The following is a 14236-nucleotide window of genomic DNA, read 5'->3' on the forward strand; positions in this document are numbered from 1 at the left end:
CGCTCCCGCGGCGGCCGCTCCTCTCTGTTTGTGTTTGTAGCAAGATGGCTGCCCGCCTCGCACCACGTGACGCGGACGCAGGGCCGCCCCTTCGCCGCCGCCGCCGCCGCCGCCGCCGCCACCTCCCTCCGCGGCTTCGGCCGGCTCATGCCCGCACGATTGCTCTTCTCCTAGTGCCCCGCCGGCGTGGCGTGGGCGCCCGCAGTACCCGACGCCCCCACCCTCGGCACGTGACTCGGGAGCCTGGCTCGTCTTAGGACGCAGGGCACGCTGCGGTCAGGGTGTTGGAGGGCGCCACCGGGGTACTCCCCGACTGCCCCCCGACACGGCGCGCGACCATCGAGAGGGAGGCCGCCGCTAGTGGCATCGGTGTCTTCTCATCAGTCGGCTTCCTCCAGGAAGCCCTCCTGTGTTGAAAGGGACCACAAACAATGTAGAGGTGCGTTTATCAGATGTCCTAGGATATATGCAATAAGTGAGGAACCTAATAATTTAGAAACAGTGCGAGGCTAGTGAGAGCTGGAGTTTTATCTGGCTCTGCCACTAAGAGTTGACTCTCTTCTTTTTGTAGGAATTAGGGGTTAATGTTCTATCCCTCATCCCGGCCCCCACTCCACTCCCTTCCTGGAGTGCTGAAAGAATTTAGGTGAATGTGAAAGGCTTTGAAAAGAGATGAACTACTATGCAAATGTAAAACATAGATTCACACCTCCTTTGTTTAAAAAAGGTTGTCAGTAATGACTTCAGAATCCCTGATGCTTTTAAGATGAATAACTTTTGTGTGTGTTTTCACCATTTTCCTTAAAAGTTATTCCAGAATATATGCTCTACTATCCAGCTTCCTAAAACAGCTGTTACCAAATACAAAATAATCCTTTTCAAGACAATGAAAAGTAAATTCAGACATGTTGTGCCACAGCGGAGTGGAGACTTTAGAAGCAACTAGAAAGACCTTTTGTTCCTGCAGCGAGTATGCCTCCCAGGCTCCTATGCACTTGTAGTTTCACTATCTTCTTTTTTAGTTTTCTTTGACTTTCTTGCAGACAGGATTCCTGCCTCTGTTGTCAGTCAAACTGCTTGCTCACTGGCTGGAAAACGTAATTGTTTAAAGCAAGGATTCTTGTGCTAGTTCCATCTATTACCAGCTGTGGCCTTGGGCAAATTAATTAATCTCTTTCCTTTGGATTGTATGGTAGAATACTTAGTAGTGCTTGGCACAGGGCAAGCACTCCACAAATGCTAGCTAATAGGGGCTTTTGGTTACACGGGGTCCTCAATATTCAAGATTGTTAACACCAAATGAAAATATCTCAACAGAATCCAATCTTGGGTCAGAATTCTCCTAGAAGATGCTTATGAAAGCTGTTTTGTTTTACTCAAGGGCTTTTGTTGTTGCTTTTTGTTTGTGTTTTAACTTTGCTAGATTGTGCTCTGGGTGGTTGGAAGTTACCAGCAGCCTAACCTCTGAATGAGATCTTAGCATGTTTTAATTAGTAATTAGCTAATGTGAGATTGTAAATTATGGTGGAGAAATAGTACAGGGGCAGAAGATGGGAGGGGGGACCTCTGTGGACTGGGAGCAGTTGGGGACAGTGGTAGCTTGTACTGAGCTGAAAGGAAGGGCAAAATTTAGGTAGATTTAGGAAAAATGGGCATTCCCTTGAGAGTAGTGACAATGCCAGCTGATGGGAGAAGAGGACCTGGATTGCTAGTTGCATGAGAAGGGCGTTGAAATTTCAGTTAAGGGCCTTGAATGGCACCATGAAAATGTTTTTGATCTGAGAGTAGTACGCACTAGATGCAGTGAGTAAAGGAGAGCAAGGCTGGACTCCAGGGTAGAAAATGGGAATGATCGACCATAGTTCCCTGTGTACCAGCTTATGACCCTGTGCAAGTTCTTTCCCCCAACTGTAAAGTGGGAACCTTGCTACTGCTGCTAACACTATGGAAATGAACCCTACAAGTGCCCTCTTTGAGAATGGAAACTATATCAGACAATCTCCCATGCAGTATTAAAGAAAAAAATTATAAACAAATCACACACAAAAAAAGCTTCTCCTTTTTTCTTAATGGCAGATTCCTCTGTGGTGTTTGCCTTCAATGAAATATAAAATGATAAGGACCATTTTACTGTCAAATCAGTTTATTCCAGAGCTTGGCTTCAATTACCTAAATTGTGAACCTTTACATAATATCTGGATGTCAAAAGTTTGGAAAACATTTTAGACATCACGAAAAGACACACAACTTGTGTAATAATAGTTCACAAACTGTTGTTAAACTGATAATTAAAAATAATCAGACAAAATGGGCCTTAAAATTAATTTATTGCATTCAGAATTAGTTTCTACCATGTGCTAAGTTCTTTGGTTGACCAAATGTAACTGCTTGTCAAGTCATTAGTGACCCACATTGCTAAATCCACTGGTTCATTATCATGTGTCCTTTGCTGGTTCCTCCTCTTCTCCCCTATCTCCTAGGACGTAGTCCTTCTAGACCTCTCCATTGTTACAGGAGGGACTATACAAGATACGAGTCCTACTGCTAGACATTCTGTCTCATTTTAGCCATTGCTTCCCAATGTCATATTGCCTGTTTCCCCTTGCCGGGGGGATGCCCACCAAATCCTGTACGTTATCCCCACTGGTCATACTATCTTGTACATCTTTTTGACCTTCTATACTAAACTATGAGCTGCTTAGCACAGTATTCTGTTGTAAACAATATTTCAAGCGTCTAATAGGGCTCCTTGATCCCACCTTCATTGCTGTGTAGTATTCCATGGTGTGAATACCACAATTTAACTATTCACCTGCTAAAAGACACCTGGGTTGTTTTCTGTTTGGGCTATTACAGATAAAACTTCTATGGACACGTGTGTACAGGCTTTAAATTCTCAAGAGCATTGTTGCTGGGTCATATGGTGAGTATATGTTTAGTTTTACAAGAAACAGACTGTTGTCCAAAGTGGCCATATCGTTTAACATTCCCACAAGTGGTGCATAAAATATCCAGTTTCTCTGCATTCTTGTCAGCACTTGCTATTGTCAAGATTTTTTATTTTGGATATCCTAATTAGTGTGTAAAAGTCATCACGGTTTAATTTGCATTTTTAAATGGCTAATGATATTGAACATCTTATGTGCTTATTTGACATCCTGATACCCTCTTTGCTAAAGTGTCTGTTCAAGACTTTTGCCTATTTTCTAACTGAGTTTTCTAATTCTTGAGTTTAAAGGGTTCTTTATATATTTTGAATATAAGTTCTTTGTCAGATACATGAGTTGCAAATATTTTCTCCCAGTTTGTGGCTTCTCTTTTCATCCTATTAATGTACTCTTTCACAGAGTAAAAGCTATTAATTTTGATGAAGTACAATTTATCAATTGTTTTCTTTAATGGATTGTACTTTTGGAGTGGTGTCTAAGAACTCTTCACATGATCCTATGTCATCAAGATGTTTTCCTATGTTCTGAAAGGTTTATAGTTTACATTTTATATTTAGAGCTTCTGTCCATTTTGTGTTAATTTTTTCATAGGTCTGAGGTTCCGTTCTTTGCCTATATGTCCAATTGCTTTAACATCACTTGCTGAAAATACTTATTCTTGCCCCATTCAACTGCTTTTACGCCATTGTCAAAAATCAGCTGGCTGTATTTGTGTGAATCTACTTCTGGGTTCTCTTGTTCTGTTTTATTAATTTTTGTGTCCATGCCTTGGCATATACCACACTGTCTTGATATTGTGTTTATATAGTAAGTCTTAAAGTCAGAAAGTGTGATTCCAATATTTTCTTTTTCAAAATTGCTGTACCTTTTCTTGTCTTTCCATATAAATTTTACGATAAACTTCTTTATATCTGCAAAAATTCTTGCTGGAATTTTCTTAGGAATTGTATTAAAGCTAGAGATAAATTTGGAGAGAATTGATATCTTTACTGTGTTGAATCTTCCAATACACAGGCATGGTATAACTTTGTATTTAATTAGATCTTTGATTTTTAAAAATCAGCATTTGCAGTTTTCAGCATACAGCTTTTGTAGATATTTTGTTAGACTTATACCTAAATATTTCTCCCACCTCCCCCCATTTCTGGGGTGTTTGTATGGTATTATTGTGTTTTAAATTTTAGTTTCCAGTTACTTATTGCCAGTGTGTAGAAATACAATTGATTTTTTGTATGTTAATCTTGTATCCTGCAAACTTGCTAAACTCATTTATTAACTATAACATTTTTTTGTAGATTCCTTGGGATTTTTTGTGTATATAATCATGTCATATGCAAATAGAGGCAGTTTTATTTGTACCTTTCCAGTCTGTATCCTTTTTTTGCCTTATTGTATTGGCTGGACTTCCAACAATGAGAGTGGTGAAAGAAGACATACTTGCCTTGTTCCTGATTTTAAAAAAAAGGTGACCACTAAGTATAATGGTAGCTGTAGATTGTCTATATGTTCTTTATCAGGTTGAAGAAGTTTCTTCATTCTTTGTATGCTTAAGAGTTTTTATCATAAATTGATGCTAAATTATGTTAAACAGTTTTTCTACATCAATTGATAAAATCATGAATTTTTTTTCTTTAGACTGTCAGTGTGGTAGATAATATTAATTGGCTTCCTTATAGTGAAACAGCTTTGAAATCAGTTCTACTTGGTCATGGTTTATAATTTTTTTTTAAAGATTTTATTTATTTATTTATTTATTTATTTATTTATTTATTTATTTATTTTTAGAGAGAGGAGAAGGGAGGGAGAACGAGTGGGAGAGAAACGTCAATGTATGGTTGCCTCTCACACATCCCTAACTGGGGACTTGGCCCACAACCCAGGCATGTTCCCTGACTGGGAATCAAACTGGTGACCCGTTGGTTTGCAGGCCAGTGCTCAGTCCACTGAGCCAAACTAACCAGGGCCATTTATTTATTTTTAGAGAGAGGGGAAGGGAGGGAGAAAGAGGGAGAGAAACATCAATGTGGTTGCCTCTTGCAAGCCCCCAACTAGAGACCTGGCCTGCAAGCCAGGCATGTGCACTGACTGGGAATTGAACCAGCGACCCTTTGGTTTGCAGGCTGTCATTCAATCCACTGAGCCACGCCAGCCAGGGCAGTTTATAATTCTTTTTATATACCATAGTCCCCGCTTATCTGTGGGGGATACATTCCAAGATACCAGTGGTTACCTGAACAGATAGTACCAAACTCTATATATACTATGTTTTTCTTACACATATATACGTTTTCTCTTAAAGGAAGCACTTTACGGCTTCTCTTTGGCATATATGAATTGCCAGCTTCACTACTCTTGATCTTTGGGGTCATTAAGTAAAATAAGGGTTATTTTCCTGGCTGGGTAGCTCAGTTGGTTAGAGCATCATCCTGATACGCCAAGATTGCGGGTTCAATCCCCAGTTAGGGCATATACAAGAATCAACCAATGGAGACCCAGTCAAGATGGCTGCATAGGCAGATATGGCTTGCCTCTTCTCACAACCACATCAAAATTACAACTAAAATATAGAACAACCATCAGCCAGAACTGTCAGAAATCAAGTTGAATGGAAGTCTGACAACAACAGAATTAAAAAAACCACATCCATTCAGACGGGTAGGAGGGGCGCAGACATGGAATGGGTTGGTCTCTTACCCACGTGTGGTTGATAAAAATTCAGGAGGGACATCTCCTGAGCAGGGAGTCCCTGCCCCACACCAGGCCCCCCAGCCCAGGGTTCCAGTGCCAGGAAGATAAGTCCCCACAACTTCTGGCTACAAAAACCAGTGTGGATGGAGTCAGTGGAAGAAACTACTAGAGCCCCAAACAGTTCATTTTAAGGAACCCACCACACATGGACACACCTCCTCAGACTCACTCCCTCTGAGCTCCAGCACTAAGATAGCAACATGAAGGACACCAGTGGTATACAGGGAGAAACTGAAGTGCCTGGCATCAGGGTGGGCAGAGGCCATTGCCCCTTTTCTGAACCCTCCCCCCACAGGCTGGTAAGCTGGTGTCATATCTGAGGCTCCATCCACCTGGCTAATACTGTTTGACCTGCCTTGGAGATCCCCAGAAACTCTGCCCCACCCAAATTATGGGCCCACCCAAGCTGCTTTTCTATATGAATGGCTGGTCTTGGCTCATGCTTCCCAACTTCCTAAATCCTATTAAATAAGCAACAGCTGGCCTCAGTGGGCTCCAGGCCTGGCACTAGCAACAGCAGCTTAGATTCACAGCCTGGCTTCACCTGAGAATCTCCAAGCCCAGCACAAGTAGCAGCCATCTCAAATTGCTTTACAGCTTAGGCAGGGTGGCCCCGGGCAAAACACAGGTGGGTGCTGAACTTGGCCTGCACCACCTGGGAAACCCAGGGCCAGCACACCCAGTGATTAGCTACAGGCTATGTCAGAGCACCACCACCCTGCACCTGCACAGGATCCTCCACAGAGGGTGGAGGTTTGTGGTCAGTGGTCACAGCCAGTCATTACAGCAAATTAACCTGAGTAAATCACTCCTGTTGATCTTCCAATAGCAACCAAGGCTCAACTACAAGAGGAGGGTGCACTCAGCCCACATAGAGGGTTTACCTCGAGTACCCAGCTTAGGTGATGGGGAGGCTATACCACTGGACCCTACAAGACACCTACTACACCTACCATACTATCGAGACATGGAGTTAAAGCAGTTCTACCCAATACACAGAAACAAACAGGGCAGTTGCCAAATTGAGGAAGCAAATAAATATGGCCCAAATGAAAGAACAGAACAAAACCCTAATAAAAGAACTAAGTAAACTGGAAATAGCCAACCTATCAGATACAGAGTTCAAAACACTGGTGATCAGGATGCTTAGAGAAATGATTGAGTATGGCCACAAAATAAAGGAAGAAGTGAAGGTTATACAAAGTGAAATAAAGAAAAATATACAGGGAACCAACAGTGAAGGGGAGGAAGCCAGGATTCAAATCGATGATTTAGAACAAAAGGAAGAAATAAACATTCACCTGGAACAGAAAGAAGAAAGAAGAATTGAAAAAAACGTGGAAAGGATTAGGAATCTCTGGGACAACTTTAAACATGCCAACATCTGAATTACAGGGGTGCCAGAAGGAGAAAAGGAAGAGCACAAAATTTAAAACTTATTTGAAAAAATAAGGAAAGAAAACTTCCCTAATTTGGCAAAGAAAATAGACATACAAGTCCAGGAAGCACAGAGTATCCCAAACAAGTTGGACCCAAAGAGGACCACACCAAGACACATTGTAATTAAAATGATAAAGGTTAAAGATAAAGAGAATCTTAAAAGCATCAAGAGGAAAGAAGAGAGTTACCTACAAAGGAGTTCCCATAAGATCATCAGCTGATTTCTCAAAAGAAACTTTGTAGGTAAGAAGGGGCTGGCAAGAAGTATTCCAAGTGAGGAAAAGCAAGGACCTACAACCAAGATTACTCTGTCCAATAAAGCTATCATTTAGAATGGAAGGGCAGATAAAGTGCTTCCTAGACAAGGTAAAGCTAAAGGGATTCATCATCACCAAGCCATTATTACGTGAAATGTTAAAGGGACTTACTTAAGAAAAGGAAGATCAAAACTATGAACATTAAAATGACAACAAACTTAGAACTATCAACAACTGAATATAAAAAGTAAATAAGTAACAAAAACAAACTAAGCAAAAAACCAGAACAGGAGTAGAATCATAGGTATGGGGATCATTTGGAGGATTATCAGCTGGGAGGGGGAAGGGGAGAAAGGGGAGGATGGTGCAGGGATCAAGAAGCATAATTGGTAGGAACAAAATACACAGGGGTATGTTAAGAATTGAATAGGAAAGGGTGAAGCCAAAGAACTTAACATGCACGACCCATGAACATGAACTAGTGGGGCGGGGGCAGGGGGGATTGCTGGAGGGAAAGGGATACCAAGTGGAGGGGGACAAAAGGAAAACATTGGGACAACTGTAACAGCATAATCAATAAAATATACTTAAAAGAATCAACCAATGAATGCACATATAAGTGGAACAACAAATTTTTGTTCCTCTCTCTTTCCCTCTCCCTTCCTCTCTCTCTCTAATCAATACATTTTTAAAAACTTAAAATAAGGATTACTTGAACACAGGCACTTACATGGATTCTAAGTGATTGATTGGTGGGTAGTGGATATTCTGGACAAAGGGATGAATCACATCCATGGAGAGCAGCAAGGTGAAATTTAATCACTTCAGAATGGCACAATTTAAAACTTAAGAATTATTTCTGGAATATTCCACGTAATATTTTCAGACTGCAGTTGACCATGGATAACTGAAACTGTGGAAAGTGAAACCATGGATAAAGGGGGACAACTGTTGGACTCAATTTGCTAACATTTTGTGAGGACGTTTGCATCTTCGTTAATAAGAAATATCAGTGTAGTTTTCTTCTTTTGTATTTGTCTGGTTTTGACCTCATAAAATTAGTAGTATTTCTTCCTAATCTGATTTCTGGAAGAGATTCCTGTAGAGTTGGTGTTACTTCTTTTTGTAGAATTCACCAGTGAAACTATCTGGGCCTAGATACTTCTTTTTCTAAAGTTTCTTTAAAGCTATTAATTTAATTACTTTAATAGTTATAGAACTGTTCAGATTATCTATTACATCTTGGGTAAGTTTGGTTGTTTGTGGTTTTTTAGGAACTGGTCCATTTAATCTAAGTTGTCAAATTTATGTATGTGGGGTTGCTTTTATTATTCTCATAGTATATTTTAGTGTGTGAGGGATCTTTAGTGCTATACCTGCTTTCATTTCTAATAGTCATAATTTGAGCCTTCTTTCTCTTGTCCTTTCTTTTTTGCCAGTGTTGCTAGATCAACTTTGTTTATCTTTTCAAAGAATTAGCTTTTGGTTTGAGTTTCTTTATTATCTTTCTGTGTTCAGTTTCATTGATTTTTCCTTTTTATATTTCCTTCCATCTTGGTTTGGCTTTATTTGCCTCTCCTTTTTTTTAAGAAGTTCCTTGAGGTAGAAGCTTAGATTATGCTCTCCTTTTAAAGATACTGTTAGGTTGTTCCACAGTACTTCTTGGTTCCTGGAAGAACTGTTTATCCATTAAAACTCAGCTCAACACTGGCAGTGGAGCTTAGTTATTTGGAACATCTTCCCAATATGCCAAAGTTGTGGGTTCCATCCCTGGTTAGGGACCAAAACAAAAAACAAACAAACAAAAAACCCTGGAATTTATTTATAAAAAATTGTGCATTTATTCTTACATGTTTAAACTTCAGTCACCTTCCAAGTACTCTCCATTTGATGCAATACACCTATTGAGATCTTTCCACTGTTCAAAAATAGTTTTTGAACTCGTCAATTTTGATGCCTTTTAGTGCTTCTGCCATTTTTTTTTCCACTTCTTCCACATTGGTAAAACGTTTCCCTTTGAGGACTTTTTTCATCTGGGGAAGCCAAAAAAGTCGCTCAGGGTCTGATTAGGTGAGTAGGGAGAGTGGGGCACAGGAGTCATGCCGTTTTTTGGTCAAAAACTGCTAAACACAGTGTGGTGTGGACAGGTGTGCTCATAAATCACACATCATGAAATGGACAAACATGTTGAAAGAATCTTAAAAGAAAATTCACTGAAGCCAAACGCAGCCTCTCACAACGCCAGCTGGTACACTGATACAGGTGGGCTCCTAGAACACTCACCTAGCAGGAGAAATCTGTGCTACAAGGGGCCGGCCCTCCATAAGATAATTCCAGGGTTTATTTGTCTTTTTTTTGGGGGGGTCCCCCCTGTACAAGAATAAACTAATGAATGCATAAGCAAGTGGGACAACAAACCCACATTTCTCTTTCCCTTCCTCTCTCTAAAATAAAAAATGAAAATAAAAATAGCCCTGGCAGGTATGGCTCAGTGGGTTGAATGCTGGCCTGCGAACAGCAAGGCCGCCAGTTCAATTCCCAGTCAGGGCACATACCTGGGTTGCAGACCAGGTCCCCAGTTGGGGGTGTGCGAAATGCAACCAATTGATGTATCTCTGGCACATTGATGTTTCTCTCCCTCTCTTTCTCCCTCATTTCCCCTTTCTTTAAAAGTAAATAAATAAAATTTTATTAAAAACAACAACACTCAGATGTCACTCTGAGGCACAATAGGGTTGTAGCCAGCCTTCCCTCCTCACCTGTTACCACCTTTTCCTCTCAGCCCCCCCCCCAACTTGTGGGTAATGAAATAATTTGAGGCTAAAAGGAGAACTAGGTGATTTAAATCGTGCTGGGAGTTCTCAGGAACCTGACCTCTTTCTAACCTCTAGTAAAATGAGGTTAGACTCCACCCTAGGCATCTAGAGAGGGGTCTGGGGTCATAAAAATGCCAACTCACATGTGTAGGTTTCCAGTTTACAAGATTTTATTTGGCTGCACAACTCCATGGCAAGACAGAAATTATTCTCATTTGAGGGATGGAAAATGAAGCAGAGTAGTCTGAGACCCTCAATGCAGGTCAAACACATTTCCAAAGAGAACTCTCCAGGTCCAGAAGCTGCACCAATCTGGGCAGAGGACCTCCACACCAGGCAGTCAACCTCTCCCCACTGGCCTTAGGGAGCCAGAACCACCAAACCCATTACCCACGCTTTGCCTCGCCTTTCCCGCCAGAGGGCGCATGTCCTGCCAGGTCGCGGGAGCAGCAGAGCTGGTGGGTGATAGCTGAGGGGTGTGTGCGGGTCAGCATACTTTCAGGAAGCCGTGAAACCTGGGTCTCATAGCTTGGGTCCCCACGGGCTGGCTTGGGAGAGGTAAGGGAGAGAAACGGCTCCCATTGAAGTGCAGGAGAGTCCGCGGACACTGGCCTCCGTTAAAGGTCACTCCTCGCCACTCAATGCCCCACTCTGGGCAACGGGGAGTCTGGGCGGGAGGTCAGTTCTGTCAACTCTGCCATGCCTCGTCTGACCAGAGGAACTGCGATGCAGGAGTCCAGGACTTGTCTTCAGACTCCTTCGCCATCACGTTCTCCTGAGCGCTCCGGAGCCTGCTGTCTTTGCAAGACCCTAGCCCACATTTTCCACGCCCCTAGAATATCCGCCTTTACTCTCCCCACCTTCTTCTCCCTGTCCCCCACCTCCCCACCTCCAGGACCCCTCCTCGACCCCTCCTTAGGCCAGGAACTTGGACTGGTCTAGAGGAATTGACCCTCCTGCTTTTGGATCCTCCCTGCTTCTATTTAGTACCCGCCTCTGCCATCATGCCCCGCCTCCGAGTCATACATGTGGTAGTCCCATCACCCCCAGAAACCTCGCGTTACTCAAAACACCTCGCGCGGCTCCTTCAGCGCTCCAGGAAAGGGGCGGGGAGAACGGAGATCTGGAAAGCGATTGGTGGATCTCACTGGACTGGTGCGGGCGCGCTTGCGTATTCTTTGGCCCTTTTAGATACGGTGTCGCCGGCGATCTAGCGTTCTTGTTAAGCTCATCTTCTCTGCCCTTCCTGGGGTCTGGGGAGTGCGGGGCTGTTGGCACAACGCGTGAGTGGCCTGGCAGGGGAGAGGTCCGCATGTGCTTGGAGTCTAGTGTGGACCAGAGAGAGTAGGGTTGGAAGAGCCAGGGAAGGAGGTGGTGGAGGGGCCTGTGGTCGGGAACGATGTGATGAATGAATAGGAATTAAAAAGTGGTAAGGGAGATAAGGGAGCTTGAGGTGATGGGCGGGGACTGAGACTAGAAGGGAAGAGAGGCGCTCAGTGCGCCCCCTCCTGGCTACACCTTTTGGGCAGGAAATGGGGTAGGGAAAGAAGTGAAGTCGCTTGTTCGACCTCGCTGGTCTTGTCTTTTTCCCGTGCCAGGGCACACAGCATGGCAGAAAACCGAGAGCACCGCGGGGCCATCGAGGCTGAGCTGGATCCGGTGGAGTACACCCTTCGGAAACGGTTGCCCCACCGCCTGCCCCGGAGGCCCAATGACATTTATGTCAACATGAAGACTGACTTTAAGGCCCAACTGGCCCGCTGCCAGAAGCTGCTGGACGGAGGTTCACGGGGTCAGAACTCATGCACTGAGATCTACATTCATGGCTTGGGCCTGGCCATCAACCGTGCAATCAACATTGCCCTACAGCTTCAGGCTGGCAGCTTCGGGTCCTTGCAGGTGGCTGCCAATACCTCCACTGTGGAGCTTGTCGATGAGCTGGAACCAGAGACTGATACACAAGAGCCGCTGACCCGCATCAGAAACAACTCGGCCATCCACATCCGAGTCTTCAGGGTCACACCCAAGTAATAAAATTAGTCTGGCTCACCTTATTTTCCCATCCCCAGCTAGGCTCAGGTATGACTCTCCTTGTACTGAGTACTGTCATGAACCTTCTACCAGAGCCATATAAGGAAAAGCCTCTCCTCTCATAGCCGGAAGGACTGAATTGAGAGGGGAAGAGTGTTTCTTCTTCAGCCCAAGCAATGGGCCTTCCTGAATCTTGGTGGTCTGTAACCAGCCATTGTCCTAAACAATAAAAAAGTATCGAGTTGTATTACTGTCCACCCACTCCACTACCACTGTGCCTCCCCTGTGTAAAGTCTGTGTGTACCTGAAAAGGAAAGTAGGAAACTTGACAAGTGTTTAGGTGCGGGAGGGGAACCTGATGCCTTCACAGAGAGTATAGATTGTAATATGGACATTGTAACATAAACTTCAGTACAATGTAGAATATGGACAACCCAATATTTGCTTTAAAATTTCTTACTCTCTCAGAGGCAGGCCAAATGGATAAGGTGTACACTTTTACCTGTTGAATGCAGCTGGGATAGTTGCATGTTCAGAAGCATCAGACTCTGGTAGAGGTTCTAAGGCACAGGAAAGGTGAGTATTTAATAATGTATCAGGCTCTGTGGTAGGGACTGACATATGGTTTCATTTGCTTCCTGGTCTTGCGGGTCCCAAATTGTTCCAAGCAGCTATGGTCCAGAGCCCTTGAAACCCTTCTGGCTGGGCTGCTCTCATGGGAAAGGAAAGCCTCCCTCCTGAATTACTGGGCGCACAGATAATAAATACTTCCGGGGTATTTTTAGAAAGATCTGATCAAATGTTTATCAAACGAGTCATCTAAAGCAATGTTTATCAAAGTGGGCAGTAATCCATTTGTGGGTCTTAAAATCATTTTACTGGATCATAGACTTAAAAAGCAAGTTAAAAAGTACAACTTCAGTGGCAGTTGCCACTTTTTCATTTATCAGTTTATATATACACATGTGTACTAGGTATGTAAATTGTGTTTTACTTTGGTTGAGATCACAAGTTTGAAAGTCTCCAATTTAAAGGTTAGTAACAGAATTTTACTCTAGTTTGCTTGAAGGTAGTTTGGTTTGAGTTTCGAAAATCAGGCTTCTCATGTATTGAAATTCCTCTGACTTTGAGTATTCCTATTGATGAGAGATTGATTCTGGATGAGTGACAGTAACTCAGGAAAGCAGATTCCTAACAAAAGGACTAGTGCTTCATTCAAACAAGTAAACATGTACTCAGTACCTACTGTGAGCTAAGTCCTGGGTTGGGCCCCGGGGATACAAAGGTAAGTATAAAATGGCCTCTGCCTTCCAGGAATTCATCATTTAATTGGAAAGGTGGATACACAGTTTCTGTGAATGAGGAAGATGTGTTATATAAGGAAGTAAGAGCAGCCATGATATGGAAATGTGGAGAAGGAAATGCTAACTTTCTGGTGGGATCTAAGATGGTTTCACCTTTGACCTGGATTTTGGAGGATGAAGAGGAGTTTGCCAGACAAACAGAGTAGAGGGCATATCTGGTAGAGGGGTTGGTATGCACAAAGGGAATTTGTGAATAAGCAGGACACATTCTGGGGCTGGATGGTCGCTCAGTGGCTAGAAAGCAGGAGGCGGGGTAGCTATTATAGGTGACATTCCTATCCCACCCCTTATCCCTCATTCTATCATCCTTGACTGCAAAGCTCCCTTGTCCTGGAGTCCCCCAGTAGCAGGGTAGCCAGCAGGGAGCTGGATATAACTATGTGTCTCCCTGCACGTATGTGTTCTTGTGTCTGCGCTCCTGGCCTGAGCCCAGCTGAGGTGGTGGCAGGCAGCCCTTTTGCATTTGGTTTGTTTTGGCAGCTCTGTCTCCAGGCCTATTTGTTTGTTGTTTCTATTCCATGTTCTCTCACTGCTTGCCAGTGCAGCTTCCCTCAGTGGCAGGTTTATAGAAACAGTCCCTAGACATTGGAGCGTATGGGGGCTAACCATTGAGTGTGGGGGCAGGTAGGAGA

At 43.3% G+C, this 14236-nt stretch overlaps 1 protein-coding gene across 4 annotated transcripts; it reads left to right on the top strand.

Moving 5' to 3' along the window:
- Positions 1–172: 172 nt before the first annotated feature.
- Positions 173–12487, top strand: POP7 (POP7 ribonuclease P/MRP subunit). 4 transcript variants are annotated; one of them, XM_090279092.1, is made up of 3 exons: positions 173–439; positions 2857–2923; positions 11808–12487. In XM_090279092.1, exons 2-3 carry the CDS (start codon positions 2868–2870, stop codon positions 12238–12240), a joined length of 489 nt encoding a protein of 162 aa, XP_090135218.1. In that variant the 5' UTR covers positions 173–439; positions 2857–2867; the 3' UTR covers positions 12241–12487. The 4 variants fall into 4 exon arrangements, with proteins under 4 accessions (XP_090135218.1, XP_090135220.1, XP_090135217.1 ...); XM_090279094.1 differs by lacking the exon at positions 2857–2923; XM_090279091.1 differs by lacking the exons at positions 173–439; positions 2857–2923 and adding an exon at positions 4296–4413.
- Positions 12488–14236: the final 1749 nt, after the last annotated feature.

The sequence above is a fragment of the Furipterus horrens genome, unplaced genomic scaffold (assembly GCF_987537825.1).
Source record: "Furipterus horrens unplaced genomic scaffold, mFurHor1.1.pri manual_scaffold_5, whole genome shotgun sequence".
Taxonomy (NCBI): domain Eukaryota; kingdom Metazoa; phylum Chordata; class Mammalia; order Chiroptera; family Furipteridae; genus Furipterus; species Furipterus horrens.